General features: G+C 43.8%; 1 protein-coding gene across 1 annotated transcript; it reads right to left on the bottom strand.

Annotated features, from left to right (window-relative positions):
• Positions 1-12181: 12181 nt before the first annotated feature.
• LOC132830234 (uncharacterized) lies at positions 12182-13230 on the bottom strand. The gene is made up of 2 exons (XM_060847767.1): positions 12942-13230; positions 12182-12858 (listed from the first exon to the last, which is right to left on the bottom strand). Exons 1-2 carry the CDS (start codon positions 13228-13230, stop codon positions 12182-12184), a joined length of 966 nt encoding a protein of 321 aa, XP_060703750.1.
• Positions 13231-18996: the final 5766 nt, after the last annotated feature.

Here is an 18996-nt window from a genome sequence, read left to right as displayed (position 1 = left end):
GCAGATGTTTCGTCCCCTGTCTAGGTGACATCCTCAGTGTTTGGGAACCTCCTACTTCTGTGATGTTTCCTCTGGCATTTATAGTGGTCTGTCTCTGCCGCTTCCGGTTGTCAGTTCCAGCTGTCCGCTGCAGTGGCCGATATATTGGGTCCAGGTCGATGTGTTTGTTGATAGAATCTGTGGATGAGTGCCATGCCTCTAGGGATTCCCTGGCTGTTCTCTGTTTGGCTTGTTCTATAATAGTAGTGTTTTTTCTCCCTGAGTTCCCTCATCCAGGACAGGAATCAAAGCCACACTCTTGGTGCTATTGTGAATGTGGCACCAGTCAACTGAGCAAATAAGCCAGGCTGTGTGTGATTTCCAGGGACACAATCTGTTCGCATTCTTTCAGAGCGATGCGCAAGATAAATTGTAGAACTGAGAGAAATTCTTGATTGAGGAGCAATCATGTGCAAAATCTTCCATTTGCTGTTCTTATTGCCTGACAAAAACAAACTGATTATGAAGCAGCATAAAACACCAATTTTCTGCTCCTTAAGCATGTGTTGAGAGTGTAATAAAGACAGTGAAAGGCACTTCCATAATTAGGAAGAACTTGAACAGCTGTAGGATTCTAATGATTAGCAAAGAAAGAAGATCTCTGTGTGAATACAACCCTTGGTAATGTTGTATTTATTTAAGAACTATGTGATTTATCAGACAGTCCTTGCATTTCTAATCTTAGCTGAACAGATCATCTCAATGCAGGACAAGCAGTTACTTCTGTTAATATAACATCTCCGCTTTTGAGGCTGTGTTTTCTCCAATTACACCCAGCCCTTTGTAGACAAATATCACAGGCACGTTCTGGGAGTCTCAGCTAAGGACACCATGCTAGTGAGAACCCAGAACCTTCATTAACTGTCTAAATTACATACAAAGATGTGGTTGATCTACACTTCACAAGAACTATCTTCTTTCTGATTCCTGGTGATCTGATCTAGATCTGGTGACCCCCATTATCCCACCCTTTAATTTGGGAACATCAGTGTCAAGCTTTCACTATGTTCCAGCACCTACTGTATGTCAGTCTGCGAGTTTTGAGAAGATTTGTAGCTCAGGTTAAGGTTCTGAATGTAAATTTGCTTGCTGAGCTGTAAGGTTCATTTTCAGACGTTTCATCATCACACTAGGTAACATCTTCAGTGAACCTCTGAACGAAACTTCATCCAGAGACTCAATGAAGATGTTACCTAGTACAGTATTGAAACGTCTGAAAATGAACCTTTCTGCTCATCAAACAAACCCAAATCCAGTATGTCAGTTTAACGAGATATCTTATAATACAATTGCAAAGTTCATTTTTAAAAGTCAACTCCGGGTTACTTATGGGATTTATTGCTGCTTACACACTGGGTTAGTGTGCTGGTTAAAACTTCTCCCTGTCACCCACAGAAATCCACCAGGAGGTGCTTATACTCTCTTCAAGATCATCTTCCTTTATCACCTCATCAGCCTCAGCCTTTCGGACAGACAAAGCAGCCAATGACAGAGCAGGAGGACAAGTCACATGCTGGGCTTTAATCTCACTGTGAGGCAACAGCATAGGTCAGGAGCCCAGAGCTCTTGGGTAGGTGACCTACTGTGGTCCAGCGAATACTCTGTTCCAACAAAGACTTGTTTCCAAGCCTATCAGATTCCAAAGATACAATCTGTATCATCTGAAACTATCAGTGAAGCAGTCTAGCTATTAGATGGCTGTTAAATCCATGTATCACTGGAGAAAACTATTTAGTCCCTTGAACCTGCTCAATAAAATGAAGACAGACTTCTTGTGTGCCAAGTTTCACATTTCCATCCATGCCTGATACTCCTTGATTGCTCGACGCAACATGAATCTCTGCACATTTAAAAACAAAACTCTGTAGAAGCCAGAAAACCAAATAAAGCTCTTCTGAAGAAGATGGGAACTGAAATTAATTCTTGATTTCTCTCCACAGATGCTGCAAGACTTGCTGAGTTTCTCCAGCCCTTTTTGTTTTTATTGAAGAGCCAAAACACCCCAGCATAAAAATATTCAATCATCCTGCCTCCACCGTTTTCTGAGGCAGAGTTCCAAAGTCATGCGACATTCAGAGAGAAAGGATATTCTCCTCCTCTCTATCCTGAAAGATCGACCCCTAATTGCAAATAGTGCCAATGAAATAAAGGCAAGTGTTCTATTAACCTTCTTGATTGCATGTTATTCCTGCACAGTATTATTTTGTGACTCCCAGCTTGTTTACCATTTTTAAGACCTTACAATCAAGTCCATCCGGACCTGGAAATTTATCAGCCTAATACAACTCCATTAGTTTGTTTTATACTGCTGCCCTTGTGAATGCAATTTTGTTAAGTTCCTTGCTCCCATCAACCTCTTGATATACAGTCAGTAATGGAACTTTTTTATAGCAAAGGTAGATGCAAAATATCTGTTTACTATATCCACCATTTCTTTATTATCTACTGATTAACTTGCCAATTTCACTCTCTCGAGGAGAAAGTGAGGTCTGCAGATGCTGGAGATCAGAGCTGAAAATGTGTTGCTGGAAAAGCGCAGCAGGTCAGGCAGCACCCAAGGAACAGGAAATTCAATGTTTCGTGCATAAGCCCTTCCTGATGAAGGGCTTATGCCCGAAACGTCGAATTTCCTGTTCCTTGGATGCTGCCTGACCTGCTGCGTTTTTCCAGCAACACATTTTCAGCAATTTCACTCCCTCGAGGACCAATGCTGACTTTAATTACCTCTTTCCTTTATAAATCCCAATGAAAAATGTTACGGTCCATTGGCATTTTTTTTAATCCTAGCTGGATTCTTCACATTTTTTCATTTCTTCTTCCTGATAAATCTTTGAGTCATCCATTAGTTTATTTTCTTTTTAATTTCAAATCTTTTTCATCGAATGCAGAAAGCTTTATTCGTTTTCCACCATGAAGAAGAGAAAATGGACACTAGAATGGCCAGTGACAAGCCGTGCCCCGTTCCTTAAGGCCAAAGCTTGCATGAGTGAAAATATGAAGGGGAGGGCAAGGGTTAACTCAAAACAGAGTTGGTGGGAAAACAAAGCACACCATGCCCCATGGTGCCCGCCTCTTCATTCATTAATTTATTGTGCTCTGACCAATCATCAAGTCACTCATTATTGCATGGTTATATGCTTTAGTCAATGGTCACAGTTTACAAATTATGTCTTCAAATTACACATTGGTATGCTTTCCTTTATTGGTTGGAGTATTGAGTACAGTGGTTAGGAGGTCATGTTGAAGCTGTACAGGACATTGGTTAGGCCACTGTTGGAATATTACGTACAATTCTGGTCTCCTTCCCATAGGAAAGATGTTGTGAAACTTGAAAGGGTTCAGAAAAGATTTCCAAGGATGTTGCCAGGGTTGGAGGATTTGAGCTATAGGGAGAGGCTGAACAGGTTTACAAAAGAGGTTTACAAAATTATGAGGAGCATGGATAGGATAAATAGACAAAGTCTTTTCCCTTTCGTCAGGGAGTCCAGAACTAGAGAGCATAGGTTTAGGGTGAGAGGGGAAAGATATAAAAGAGACCTATTGGGCAACTTTTTCACACAGAGGGTGGTACGTGTATGGAATGAGCTGCCAGAGGAAGTGGTGGAGGCTGGTACAATTGCAACATTTAAGAGGCATTTGGATGGGTATATGAAGAGGAAGGGTTTGGAGGGATATGGTCTGGGTGCTGGCAGGTGGGACTAGATTGGGTTGGGATATCTGGTCGAATGGACGGGTTGGACCGAAGGGTCTGTTTCCATGCTGTACATCTCTATGACTCTATAACCTAAGTAGCACCAAGCCTTTCAAATTCATATTAATCTTTGTAAATCAAAAGTTGCATGAACTGAGCTTAATGTTCTGATTTAGTATTTATCCACTCTTTCCAAAACTCTGGCCTATAAAGTTCTAACTGGACAAATCAGCAAACAATGAGAAAAAGCACAATGAAGCTTTCATTGAGTCAGGCTGTCAGAATTTTGGGATAGACGTGGCTTCGCCAACTGCATTGTGTAGACCCTTGCTCTCGATGCAGTCACCCGCCTACCTTTGAGCACCTACCTAACAGGCTGTTCAAAATTCTTCTTACCACAGCCCGTGATTCATTTATTCATCCAATTTACAAAAGGTTGTTTCAACTATGCCATTTATTCAGCTCGCGCACATGAAACAGCTGGAGGGTCTTAATCTGAAGATCAAGAGTCTCGACATGCGCCTTTATTCATCTATTGTTGTGCTGGATTTGATCGTGGAATGTTTGATCAGCTTTTGGTGACAAGGCATTTTACATATCGGTGAACAGTCAAACAAACTTTACTTTCTTTGATTTCCAAGTGCTGTGCATTAAATTTGACCTCATTCCCTTTTCAGTGAAAACTGCTGTGGTAGCCGGAATGTGCCCACTTGGGAATAATGAGCCAACTTTGTGCCCTGAATACTGAGACACGCAGAGGGCAAGGCGAGACTAGAGTGACAACAGTTGCAATGTGTCTGCTTGTGACATCTTGCTGTGCCTGAGAGGGTTGGCTCATGTGCTGACACGAGAGCTGTCAATGCTCTTTGCTGCAATTTACTGCGCAGTCATTGAGATGATTGTGAGAGACATGATAATGTACATTATGAAATACAACTCTTTCACCCTCTTGCAATGCAAGCGCTAATTAGATCATCAAAGCAGCAGTTACTCATCGTAAAGCAGAAGATTTACTTACTAATTTAAGTAACACACAACCTGACTGGTCTATTTCATTTAATTTGTTAAGCTCCCAGGCATGGTCCAAGAATGACAACAAGTTTTTTTTCACATTTAGTATACCTAGCATCTTTCCTAACTCCTCCGATCTTTCAGTAAAGAAGGATTTGTGTCAAAAATTCAGGCAAAACTAACAATAGCTGATGAACAGTTCCATAAATGTCAACACAGCCAGCATAAAACAGCAAATTCAAACAGTTTTTTCAAGGGCTTTGTAATTGGTAGCTATACTCAATCGTCTTTCAATGGGGAGGGAAGAGAACATATTTATAGCAATCTCTGTAGGGAATATTCAAATCACAAGAGTGATGGTGCATTTCGAGGAAGCTCACATAAATAAGCTTTGAACTTTTACAGGAATAAATGCTCAAATCCTTTAATTTGATGCACTTTTATCGTTTTGCCATGAAGAGATTTTTAGGTTGGAAGTGAAGTTGCTCCAGTCGTCTGGGTTCCTCAGCTCACAAAGGCATAAAGTGGTGCACCAGATGGTTACAAAGCAACTTTCCCTTCCAGCACCATTTGGGAATGGGGGACAGAGGATTGGTGTGTAGGGAATAGACAAGCATGGACATTTGTAAGGGACCACATATTTTTCTACTTCTGAACTATAAATTGAAATTAAAGTTGGTCTTCTGTGTCTTATGATCCACAGCTATCTAATGAAGGAGCAGTGCTCCGAAAGCTAGTGCTTCCAAATAAACCCATTGGACTATAACCTGGTGTTGTGTGATTTTTAACTTTGTTCACCCCAGTCCTACATTGGCTTCTCCACACCATTGTTATATAGCTGAAATAACAGGGAAGTTCTGCAACTTGGAAAAATCAAGTCTTTACACATTTTCCATTGTGCAAGACAGTGTTGCAGCATTGAGATGGAAACAGTGGCGCTGAGAGTCACTGAGTTAAAGTATGTCTGCCTGACAATAGCCCTCCCAGCTGTTGAGCTATAGTTTGTTACAAAGTTGTAAGCCCAGTACAGTTAGAGACATCCAGAGCCTGCAAACTAAACACATCTCTCTATCTTTGTCTCTCACCACTTTCTCCCGATATTGGTGAAAAGACAGGAAAACCAGGAAAGCTTGAAAGTAGAAATCTGAACAAGAACAGACCTAGATCTAAGGAATTAGCTATTGAAGTGAAGGACAACCATCCCTTTCTTTTCTCTGTCTTATGGTAAGGTTAAGTGTATTCCAATATCTAGAATTATTTTACTGATGAAACCTGGTGTGAATGGCTTTTGGCATGATTGGCAGTCAGTCAAGCAGAGAGGTCATGTTGGTAATCTAGATGGGAGTTCATATATTTAATGACAGCTCTTGGAACAGTGGGGTACCATTAGTGATGCACTCTCTGCCCAGTTAAGTTGTAACAGTAATATCAATAGAGATGTGTCATCACCCAGTTCAAAGCAAAATTCCCACAGGTCAAGAGCTCAGTAAATGTTGCATCTTATTCAAACTGCACATCACTGGAATTGAATTGAATTGAGCTTATTGTCACATGTAATGAGACACAGTGAAAGGCTTTGTCTTGCGAGCAATACAGGCAGATCACAGAGTTAAATAACATAGATAAATAGATAATAGGTAAACAGCGGCAAAACCAAAACACGGGTACAGGCGAATGCTAAGGGTTTGTGAGTCCATTCAGTATTCTAACAACAGTAGGGTAGAAACTGTTGCGGAACCAGCTGGTGTGTGTATTCAGGTTTTTGTACCTTCTCCCCAATGTTAGAGTTTAAGAAACACATTGTCAGAGTGGGACGGATCTTTAAGAATGCTGGTGGCTTTCCTTGACAGCAGACCTGGTATGGATTCTGTAGATGGGAAGTTGGCCTTTGTGATTGTCTGGGCAGGGTTCACCGCTCTCTGTAACCGTCTCCAATCCTGAATGGTATAGTTGCCATACCAGATAGTGATACATCCAGATAGAATGTTCTTGATGGTGCACCTATAAAAGTTGGCAAGAGTATTCACCATCATGCCAAATTTTCTCAGCTGCCTGAGGAAGATCGGACGTTGTTGGGCCTTTGTAACCAGTGTGTCCATATGAAGAATCCAAGAAAGCTTGTTGTGGATGACCACTCCCAGGAGCTTGACATTCTCCACTCGTTCCACCTCTGTGCTGTTAATGTATTGGGGGGCATGATTAACATCCCCCGAAAGATAATGAGTTCCTTGGTTTTGCCGGCATTGAGAGCTAGGTTGTTCTCAGTGCACTATTTTTCCAGGTATTCCACCTCCCGCCTATAGTGGTGTCATCAGCACTTGTAAATGGCATTAGTCTGGTATTTGGCAACGCAGTCATGGGTATAATGTGAGTACAGTGGAGGTTGAGTATGCACCCCGGGGGGCTCCAGTGTTGAGTGTTGGTGAGGATGAAGTATTGTCCCAATCTTCCCTGATTGTGGCCTGTGGATCAGGAAACTGAGGATCCTGTTGCAGAGAGTGGGGCTTAGTCCGAGGTCACTAAGTTTAGTAATCAATCTCGAGGGGATAATAGTGTTGAAGGCTGAACTGTAGACAATGAGTAGGATTCTTATGTAACTGTTCTTGGTGCCAAGATGTTCTATGGAGGAGTGAAAGACAAGTGATATGAATTCTAATGTGGACCTGTTGGTCCGATAGGCAAATTGGAGTGGGTCAAGTGTAGTGGGGAGACTGGAGTTGATGAATGCCATGACCAGCCTTTCAAAGCACTTCATGACCACCGATGTTAGGGCCACTGGGCGGTAGTCATTGACACATGCTGCATCAGCCTTCTTAGGCGCAGGAATGATGTTGGACCTCTTGAAACAGGCAGGAACAGTGGCCTGCTGCAGAGAGAGGTTGAAGATGTCCAAGAAAACCTCTGTCAGTTGATCTGCGCATGCTCTGAGTGCACGGCCTGGTATTCCGTCTGGTCCCATCACTTTCTTTGGATTCACACAAAGGAAAACTGATCTGATGTCTGATGCGGTGACTGTTGGGATAGCTTCGTCAGGACTTGTTGGAACAGGTGCTACCTCTCCGTCAAAATTCTGCTCTAAGCAAGCATAGAAGGCATTGAGACGATGTGGGAGGGATGTGTCATCGTCTGCTCTCTTGCACTGTCTCTTTTTAGAACCTGTGATGTCATTCACTCCTTGCCATGGTCACCGGGTGTCTGTCTGGTTCTCGAGTCTGGATCGGTATTGGTCCTTGGCTGTCTTAATGACTCTGCGAAGGTTTGACTTGAAGCCACACTATTTCCATTCGACTTTCAGAGAGTACAAGAAGCCTCCAGTAAGTCCATTTTTAATTGCTGCCTGTCAAACCCTAGCTCTAGAATATAGATCTTTCAATGTTTGCAAATACTCAATGAACTAACATGAGCTTCTATATCTGAGATGCAAACATTCCCATCAGCTAAACTTTGCTGTTTATTTTTCTGCTTAGGCAATATTTCGCACTCATGCTTCAGTTGTATCAGTATCACAAATGGATATCAGTATTCCACTGACATGGAAAAGTTCTCAGTGACCCAGACTGCTGCGATGCTAGTCCTAATAATAACGACTTAAGTGGACATAATCTAAATCAAGGGCAATGTGCAGCTGTTGGAGAGACACACACATTTCTAACAAAGTGTATGGCAGCTGCCAAATTTAATGACAATGAGCTAGAACTTTCAAAAATACAAACACATCTCATGGTCCATATGCCCGACAGAGCTGCAATTAAACACAGGAGTTTCTGAAAATATATTTTCTGGTGGATTTCTTTGAATAAACAGGAGTTCCCTCTTTCTGTTGTACATTTTCACATCTCTGATCCAGGTCCCAAAGCGGTCCGTGTGCAATCCATTTACCTTGAAGCATGGCCTGTTTTATGAAAGTAAATGCAGCAGCCATGTTGTGCTGAGGTGAAGTGGCAGATCTGTTTGTGGTGAGGTTAGGTCACAGCGGCACTCGGTTGACAGAACACCATCCTTTTCCCTGACTAACAAGCCACAAGATCTCTTATGCACTCCTGAACGATCAGCACAGGCAGAATAAGCAGACTTGTATCAAAGTGTTATCCATAGGATGCTAGCATACCCCAGCAGTCCCTCACTGGATGTGGCAGTCTGGGTTGTGTGCTCAAAGCTCTGGAATGGGGTTTGAACTCACATCTTCCTAATTCATAGACAGGAGTGATTTCAATTCAGGAGAAAGTGAGGACTGCAGGTGCTGGAGATCTGAGTCGAGAGTGTGGTGCTGGAAAAACACAGCAGGTCAGACAGCATCCAAGGAGCAGGATAGGAGCAGAATTCTTGATGTAGGGCTTTTGCCCAACCCATCGATTCTCCTGCTCCTCGGATGCTGTTTGACCTGCTGCGTTTTTCCAGCACCACAGTCTTGACTGTGATTTCAATTAAGCTGAACGTGTCAAGGTGAGAATAGACATGCTGGAAAGTACATATTTTTCCATTCCTGTGATGTTTGATAACACCCCGACTCAGTGTCTCTGAAGTGTCCTTTCTCATTTCCTTCATGGAAACTGTCAATATGGACAGTCGATCCAATAACTCTCTATCAACGTTAAATGATTTTAACCACTGACTGACCTCCTCTTTCACCATGGTCTGGGTAACATCTTCCTAGAGTGAAGAACACACACAGAACAAGAAAATCAAAGGGTTCAGTCTTGACCCTGTGTTGAATCGATTTCAGCGAAGGCAACATCAGATTGCAACAGTTAACCTCAGTGTCCCTGGGTTATGGGGAGGGCCAGACGATAAAAATAAGAAGAAAAGATTTCTGAGATTCTGCTCCACAAGCATACCACAGGGTGGGTAACAGCCTCCCCTTGCTTCATTCTACCTTGTTGGATAACCATAAGAATCCAGCACTGTGTGGCATGGTGGCTCAGTGATTAGAACTGCTGTCTTTTAGAGCTAAGGACCCAGGTTTGATTCCAACCTCAGGCAACTGTCTGTGTGAAGTTTGTACGTTCTCTCTCTCTGTCTATGTAGGTTACCTCCCAAGCTCCAAAAATGTTCAGGTCAGGTGGTTTGGCCATGCTAAATTGCCCATAGTGTCAAGGGATGTACAGGCTGAGTAGACTGGCTATGAAGACTGCAGGGTTACAAGGTAGTGGGGTGGATCTGGGTGGGATGTTCTTTGGAGTGTTGGTGTGGGCTGAATGGCCTGCTTCCACACTGTCAGGATTCTAATCCAGTTCACTCAGAAGCTCAGTGGTTTGACAAATCCCATCTGGAACTGGAACAATTTGTGGGGAGGGAGCTTGGCATAGCTTTACCCATTCTATAAGATTAGGTGCCCAGAGCATATCAGTGTGCCCTATCCAGCTTGGGTATCTGATTAATAAAAACAGAACTTACTGGAAAAGCTCAGCAGGTGTGGCAGCAGTGGTGAAGAGAAATCAGAGTTAATGTTTCGGGTCCGGTGACCCTTCCTCAGAACGATGTGTTAAGCAGAGATTCCCGACTGATTTTAGGGAAGGTCCTGTTGGCATGTGCTGTATCACCAAATGCTATGGTACAGGCTAGTGAAACCTTACAGATGAATACCCACAGTGTGGAAACAAGCCATTCAACCCATCATGTCCACACCGACCCTCCGAACAACATCTCGCCCTCTTCTCTAGCCTTCTAATTCTGAAGTGAAAGGACTGGTGTTAGACTAATTCCGCAGCAAATCTTGTCAGGAGATCAGGAAAATCGGGAAAGATTTCAATGGAGGGAAACAAAGGGAAATTAGACAAAAAAGAGAATCTTCGATGTCCTGTGGGGAAGAGGAACTGGAAATCTGCAATAATCGTCAAGAATTCCAGTAGCAAATTCAAAAGTAATCTGCTTGCCCAAAGAATTGTGAGAACATGCACCTCGCCATCACAGGGAAACAGGGAAAATCTCAGAAATTCCAGAAGGCACTGAAAGTGGCTGAATCTAAAGCATTGAAATTTTTCCAGAAGATATAATTCTTAAGGCTAAAAGGATCAAAGGGGATGGGGTGAAAGCAGGAACTGGGTACTGTGTTGGATGATCATATTGAATGGAGCAGCAGGTTCGATGGGCCAAATGGCCTTCTCCTGCTCACATTTTCTCTGTCTGAAGTAAACTGTATTGATGCAATTAAAGGGAACCTAAGCAAGCATAAGAGGGAAAAGAAATTGCAGATTGCAGTGGTAAATAAGATGAGAAACAGCAGGAGGAGTCTTGTGTGCAGGGTAAACCGTAGCGTGCATTGAATGGGCTGAATGGCTTGCTTATCCTGTGTAACAGAAGCACCAAAGCGTTCTGCCGATGGTGGAGCAGAGAGAGTTCGGGGGGGGCCTCCCTGTTTCTCTGCCCACCTTCAGGCCCATCCTTGATCAAACACAAAAGTAAAAAGTCAGCCAAAAATCTTTTGCTTTAAGTGCAGCCATTGAGGAAATCAATCATCACTGGCATCTGAACGGGTTACAGACCTTCCAGAGACTTCCACTGGAACCTGCTCTCACTGGTTGGACTCGTAGAGAGGATAACATTGTGACGTCCAAGGCATAAACCAGGGCCAGTAAAACCCTTCAAGGTGGTGAAAGAGAGAGAGGAGGTTGGGGAAGAAAGCAAAGGTGGTCTCCTGACACATAACAGTGAATAAAGTGTCATCTGGGAAGGTTTTGGCTCCACCCAAAGTTCCTGCCTTCCAACCGACCCCCTTTTTTCCTACTACTGCTCCCTGGTGGCAATCACATGTTCTGCTACAAATCAGCCTCTGGGATTTTTAATTAGATTGTCCAAGTGCGCAATTAACATCCTGTATGGATACTGAAAAATAGGAACCAAAGCATTAAAATAATAAGGATATCTGCTTGGAGAAAGTAAAGAGCATCAAGAACAATAAGGGTCACATTTTGTGTCAGTATTATTCTCGGATCCTTTCAGACATGAGGCTAAAATCCCTCAGAGATGGAGCAATTCAGCTTCAAAACTCATTCAACTCTCCACAAGAATGTCTAACGGGAGCTGGTATTTGGACGAGAATATATTTTCACAATAGACTTAATTACAGTGGAATAGTTTTAATATGTCTTTCAATTGAAGTTAGATTTCTGTGATAGAAGAACTGTTTGTTTTCCCTCAATTACTACTATTTATTTACATCGCTTTTTAACAAATTGGTAACGTACCAGCACTGAATTTCAGTGCAATATTTTCTGCCATGGACAATAAAGGGAAGGTGAAATTGTTGCATTCATATTGTACCTTAACCTGCACCGGTGTTTCAGAAACAATGTAACATGAGATTATGTGGAGGCCTTGTTTAGGGACACAGGAAATGGGATAGTCAGTCCCTCAAAGCAATTCTGTCATATCATTAAATCACAACTTGTCTGTGTCTTAATTACAATATCTGGTCTTCATTCCAGCAAAGTCACAACAGTGTTACCAGCTCAGCGTTGCTGTTGATTGGGCCCAGCGTTCCTGTTGATTGGGTCCAGTGTTCCTGTTGATTGGGCCCACCGTTCCTGTTGATTGGGTCCAGTGTTCCTGTTGATTGGGTCCAGTGTTCCTGTTGATTGGGTCCAGCGTTCCTGTTGATTGGGCCCAGCGTTCCTGTTGATTGGGTCCAGTGTTCCTGTTGATTGGGTCCAGCGTTCCTGTTGATTGGGTCCAGCGTTCCTGTTGATTGGGCCCAGCGTTCCTGTTGATTGGGCCCAGCGTTCCTGTTGATTGGGTCCAGCGTTCCTGTTGATTGGGCCCAGCGTTCCTGTTGATTGGGCCCAGCGTTCCTGTTGATTGGGTCCAGAGTTCCTGTTGGTTGGGTCCAGCGTTCCTGTTGATTGGGTCCAGCGATCCTGTTGGTTGGGTCCAGCGTTCCTGCTGATTGGGTCCAGCGTTCCTGTTGGTTGGGTCCAGCGTTCCTGTTGGTTGGGTCCAGCGTTCCTGCTGATTGGGTCCAGCGATCCTGTTGGTTGGGTCCAGCGTTCCTGCTGATTGGGTCCAGCGTTCCTGCTGATTGGGTCCAGCGTTCCTGTTGATTGGGTCCAGCGTTGCTGTTGATTGGGTCCAGCGTTCCTGTTGATTAGGCTCAGTGTTACTGTTGGTTGGGCCCACCGTTCCTGTTGATTGGGCCCAGCGTTCCTGTTGGTTGGGCCCAGCGTTCCTGTTGATTAGGCTCAGTGTTACTGTTGGTTGGGCCCACCGTTCCTGTTGATTGGGCCCAGCGTTCCTGTTGGTTGGGCCCAGCGTTCCTGTTGATTAGGCTCAGTGTTACTGTTGGTTGGGCCCACCGTTCCTGTTGATTGGGTCCAGGGTTCCTGTTGATTGGGCCCAGTGTTCTTGTTGGTTAGGTCCAGCGTTCCTGTTGATTGGGTCCAGCGTTGCTGTTGATTTGGTCCAGCGTTCCTGTTGGTTGGGTCCAGCATTCCTGTTGATTTGGTCCAGCGTTGCTGTTGATTGGGCCCAGCGTTCCTGTTGGTTGGGTCCAGCATTCCTGTTGATTGGGCCCAGTGTTGCTGTTGGTTGGGCCCAGTGTTGCTGTTGATTGGGCCCAGTGTTGCTGTTGGTTGGGTCCAGCCTAGCTGTGGCAGCAGGTGACAGTGAAAGGCAGAGGGTTGCTGGATGTTTTGGTGCCCCCAGGCTCCTTCGCGACTTTAGGGAGTGGTTTTCGCAGACACTTGACAGGGCAGGGTTATGGTTATATCACTGTGGGAAAGCCAATGGTCTGTGAGCACTGAGACCGGTGAGTGTATATGTCAATCACATAGGGAGGTGGATTTTAATGCCACAGAAGAAGGCAGGAATGTTGGCTCTCAACTGATTTTTTTGGAAGCTGCTTTCTCAACTGTTTTGATTGCTTTTTCTTATTGTCTAGTCTCTGCAATCAAATCCTCACCTTAAGGTAACCTTTCTGTATGAATGTTGTATCTCAGGAGCTGGTGCAGGAAAGAATCATTGAAGTAGAACCTCTGTGAGTTTAGTGTGCTTTTGCCTGGACGAAATCTATTAACTTTAGTTTCAATGTTTTCCAAATAGCCTGCGGACTGTTATTGGGTAAGTCTGTTCCAGATTCCTACTGTCCTGAGTGAAGGGGTACCACTATCCTCCCACAGTCAGCTCTAAATGTAAGGTTACATCCTTACAGGATGATGGGCAGAAGATTAGATTAGATTCCCTACAGTATGGAAACAGGCCCTTCGGCCCAACAAGTCCACACCAACCTTCCGTAGTGTTAGGTTAGGGGTAAATGTAGGGGTATGGGTGGGTTGCGCTTCGGCGGGTCGGTGTGGACTTGTTGGGCCGAAGGGCCTGTTTCCACACTGTATGTAATCTAATCTAATCTTCCGAAGAGTAACCCACCCAAACCCATTCCCCTATCCTATATTCTCCCCGATACTAAGGGCAATTTAGCATGGCCAATTCACCTGACCTGCACATCTTTGGTTTGTGGGAGGAAACTGGCGCACCCGGAGAAAACCCACGCAGAATGTGTAAACTCCACACAGACAGTTGCCCAAGACTGGAATCAAACCCATGTCCCTGGTGCTGTGAGGCATCAGTGCTAACCACTGAGCCACCATGCCACCGATGTTACCAAAGTTAATGCCACAACAAGTAAGAAGACTATCGTAGCTATTACTAAATGCAAATAAAGCAATGGCCTTGCTGAAGAGTTAAAGCTGCAAGGCACATTAACTGAGAGCAGAAGAAGCAGTTGGAAGGTCTGGTATGCTCTTAAGTTCCCAGGACTGGCTCACAGTCTCTGCTGTTCGAGCCACAACTGGCACAGATTTTGGTGTATGTCATCGATACTCACGCAACAACTCATGGCACGCAAGAACACAGCCCGAGCCCGAAGGGGAGAAGAAAAAATAGTTTATCATAACTTCCACAAACGAGCAGTCCATCAATTATTCTTGAAATAGAAGAGGGACGTAAAGAAATGGCAGAAATGTGAAAAGAAATACAAAGACTTGATCAGTAGACTGAGCGGGTTAGCTGCAGGCAGAGTGCACAGTTCTTCACTTGGCCTTAGATGCTCCATAGCTAACCACTATCCCATGTGCTGGGAAGTAATATCAGTCCAGCCTGGGTTATTACTGAGTTCCACAGTACAGCAGCTTCCTGGTACTCACTGTCAGCACTCAAATGGGAAAGAGTGCTGATTCTGGCTCTCAGACATAGATACAATGTCCCAGTACAATGCTGACCAAATTAATCTTTTTTTGCACATACTCTTCCATGATAGTTGATAACAGGCATCCTCACTACACCCCAGAATTCATTCAAATACAGGGCAATGCACATTTACTCAACAGGAGCCTAGCTCTTCTGACTGGCACTTTCAAAATCAGACAGATGCTGCATTAAGCCTAATATTCAGATCGAAATGGCTTATGCACTGCTTTTTTTCCAGCTACTTAATGGCTTCAGTCAGTACATTAAAAACTTGCCTGAAGACCCAATTTAAACTAAAGCCTGCTTCCTTTAAAAGCAGGGACAAACACAGGCTGTCCAGTGAACCAAACGGACCAAACCCAGCAGCTGGGTTCCATTGAACAGTGTATGACCAAGGATTCAGGGCTGCATTCCATCTGAAAACAAAAACATTGCAGAATGATCAGAGACTTAATTTTTTGACATTATGGCTATTTTTGTGAGGTCAGCCTGTGTGAGCACAGTGCAGATCTCCTGCTTGCTATCCCCAAACTTGAATGCCTTGTGTGTTTCTTACAACAGCCTACAGCCTCAATGCATTCCCTAAATCTCCAAAACAAATTAAAATGCAGTCTGCAGAAAGTAAGCCATCACTTTCCAAGGATTTTATACCTGAAAACAGTCTGTCCAATGTTTCATCTTCTTTGTTGTCATTGTGATGATTTTGGGGAAAAAAAACAATAAGTAGCATTCAGAAGGAAAACCGCACATGCTTTAAAATAGAGACTTTCATTCTCTTTCCAGACTCCCTCTGCTGGTATATGAGATGATGGCATAGTGGTATTCTAGTGTCCCTGAGCTCCTGTCTCATGGTCTGGGAAGGCGAAAGTGAGGGCTGCAGATGCTGGAGATCAGAGTCAAGATTAGAGTGGTGCTGGAAAAGCACAGAAGGTCAGGCAGCATCTGAGGAGCCAGAAAATTGACGTTTCGGGCAGGAAACGTTGATTTTCCTGCTCCTCAGATGCTGCCTGACCTGCTGTGCTTTTCTAGCATTACTCTGCTCTTGATAATGGTCTGGTAACTTGACCTCAAATTCCCCCTCAGCAAATAGAAAAATTAAAAATCAATTAATAAATCTAGAATTAAAAGCTAGCTTAATTGTGAAACAATTGCTGACTTTTGCAAAAAAAAAACTATCCATATTATCAATGCTCTTGATACAAGAGAAATCTCTCTCGGTCTGAGTCCAGGCCAACAGCAATGTGATTGACACACATCTTCACTCTGCCCCATTTCAAGGCCAGTTGGGAATGAGTTATAAATGTTAACTTTTTGGTGAAAAGATAACCTCAATTGGACTAAATGCTCAATCCAGTTCTCAAAACATTACATTATCCTTTGTATCCGACCAATATTTAGCCAACATCACAACAACAGATTATCTTCTTGCTATCACATGGCTGTTTGAGGGAACTTGCTGTGTGAAAATTGGCTGTTGTGTTTTCTACTTTATGACCAATAATGCATTTACAAAATATTGCAGTGACTGTAATTAAGATCCTTCCTTTGTTCCATTACTGGTGCCTGCTGTGTAACCCCCTTCCAATAGGTCAAGGTGAGGGGAGAGAAGGAAAGGGTGAAAACTCACAAGAGAAAGAAACCTTCAGGTTTCCGTGAGTCAACACAGTTCGCCGATAGTAATACTCATTTTTTAATGGAAAATGCTTTGAACAATTCAAATTCTACACTCAATTTAGATTTAAAGTACACATAGACAGTCTTTTGCTTTGTTTATGGTCACTCAATGAAAATCTGGAAGATGGTAACAGATTTCGGAAACAAGCGAAACCTACTCTACAGCGTCACCTTGTGGCCAGGTCTTGCAACTACCGTGTGACAATTGATGTAGCAATGACAGAAAAACACATTCCAAAATTATGACCAAAGGAAATACTATTTGTGAGTAAGAGTCATGCATTTTGCACAGAATCCTTTATTAGTATATGGATGACAATGGTCATATTTTCTCCGTGTCTCATAACAACCTGTTTGCAATGCATTATGCACTTATTTTACCTTCTGCATCGAGAGGATTCATTTTCTGAGGAACTTCCTGCTATGACTCTTTGTGAGGATATTTTAGTCTTGATTTTGCGAAGGATTTTACTGAGAACAAAGAGTCAGAAACTGTACAGCGATCTAGCATTCCCAGCCTTACAGAGAAGGTAACAACAGGCTAAAACTCACCAGCTCTCTCTCATTCTTGATAAATTGGTGGACAGTTTCTCTCCGTGAGCCCTCGCACAGTCTTCTCAAACTCACCTCGTGACCTATGCACTATGTCCTACAGCACCCCTCTCTTCCTAATCTCCCACTAGCCATCAGTAGAGGAACTTGTGAAAGGTGAGACATCCCAGGACTCCTGAGATCAGTGTCTTGTTTAAAAGATGGTAGTGCACCAAGTCAACTTGTGGCATTCTGGAGCTGCCCTGCACATGCCAATTTATTTGCTCTAGACATGGCAGACAAGGGAGCACAGGTGCCCAGCGTTATGGGCAGTGACCTGGGTGTCTTGATGAGGGGGTGATGCAGAGGAGGGTCATCCTCTCTCTCCCAGGACCAACAGAGGAGGCCAAGACATCAGACCCTGCCAGCCTGAGTGTGCCAATCGGGGTCAGTGAAGTCACCACAGTGCAGAGACATATTCACCAATACTTCAAAAGAAGTTCAATCACCTTAAAACATAGAACATAGAAAAATACAGCGCAGTACAGGCCCTTCGGCCCTCAATGTTGCGCCGACCGAATCCTACCTAACCTACACTAGCCCAATAACTTCCAAATGCCTATCCAATGCCCACTTAAATGACCATAAAGAGGGAGAGTTCACCACTGCTACTGGCAGGGCATTCCATGAACTCACAACCCGCTGTGTAAAGAATCTACCCCTAACATCTGTCCTATACCTTCCACCCCTTAATTTAAAGCTGTGTCCCCTTGTAACAGCTGACTCCATTAGCGGTAAAAGGTTCTCAGTGTCTACCCTATCTAAACCCCTAATCATCTTGTACACCTCTATCAAATCTCCCCTAAACCTTCTTTTCTCCAATGAGAACAGCCCCAAGTGCCTCAGTCTTTCCTCATACAATTTTCCTACCATACCAGGCAACATCCTGGTAAACCTCCTCTGCACTCGTTCCAATGCCTCCACATCCTTCCTATAGTATGGCGACCAAAACTGCACACAATACTCCAGATGAGGCCGCACCAGAGTCTTATACAACTGCAACATGACCTCAGGACTCCGGAACTCAATTCCTCTGCCAATAAAGCCCAGTACACCATATGCCTTCCTCACAGCACTATTTACCTGGGTGGCAACTTTCAGAGATCTGTGTACATGGACACCAAGATCCCTCTGCTCATCCACACTACCAAGTAGCCTACCATTAGCCCAGTAATCCATCTTCTTGTTACTCCTACCAAAGTGAATGACTTCACACTTAGCTACATTGAATTCCATTTGCCACCTTTCTGCCCAGCTTTGCAACTTATCTATATCCCGCTGTAACCTGCCACATCCTTCCTCACTATCCACAACTCCACCGACTTTTGTGTCATCCGCAAACTTACTCACCCAGCTTTCAAGCCCCTCCTCTAGATCATTTATAAAGATAACAAAAAGCAATGGTCCCAAAACAGATCCTTGAGGTACACCGCTAGTAACTACACTCCAAGATGAACCTATACCATCAACTACTACCCTCTGTCTCCTTCCAGCCAGCCAATTTCTAATCCAAACCTCTAATGTACCCTCAATGCCATACCTCCGTAGTTTTTGCATTAGCCTACCATGGGGTACCTTATCGAACGCCTTACTAAAATCCATATACACAACATCTACTGCTTTACCCTCGTCCACCTCCTTAGTCACCTGCTCAAAGAACTCAATAAGGTTTGTGAGGCACGACCTGCCCTTCACAAAACCATGCTGACTATCCTTGATCACATTATTCCTATCCAGATGTTCATAAATCTTATCCCTTACAATTCTCTCTAAGACTTTGCCCACAACAGAAGTCAGACTCACTGGCCTATAGT

This window comes from Hemiscyllium ocellatum, chromosome 31 (assembly GCF_020745735.1).
Source record: "Hemiscyllium ocellatum isolate sHemOce1 chromosome 31, sHemOce1.pat.X.cur, whole genome shotgun sequence".
NCBI lineage: Eukaryota > Metazoa > Chordata > Chondrichthyes > Orectolobiformes > Hemiscylliidae > Hemiscyllium > Hemiscyllium ocellatum.
This window is presented reverse-complemented; position numbering and strand designations above follow the sequence as displayed.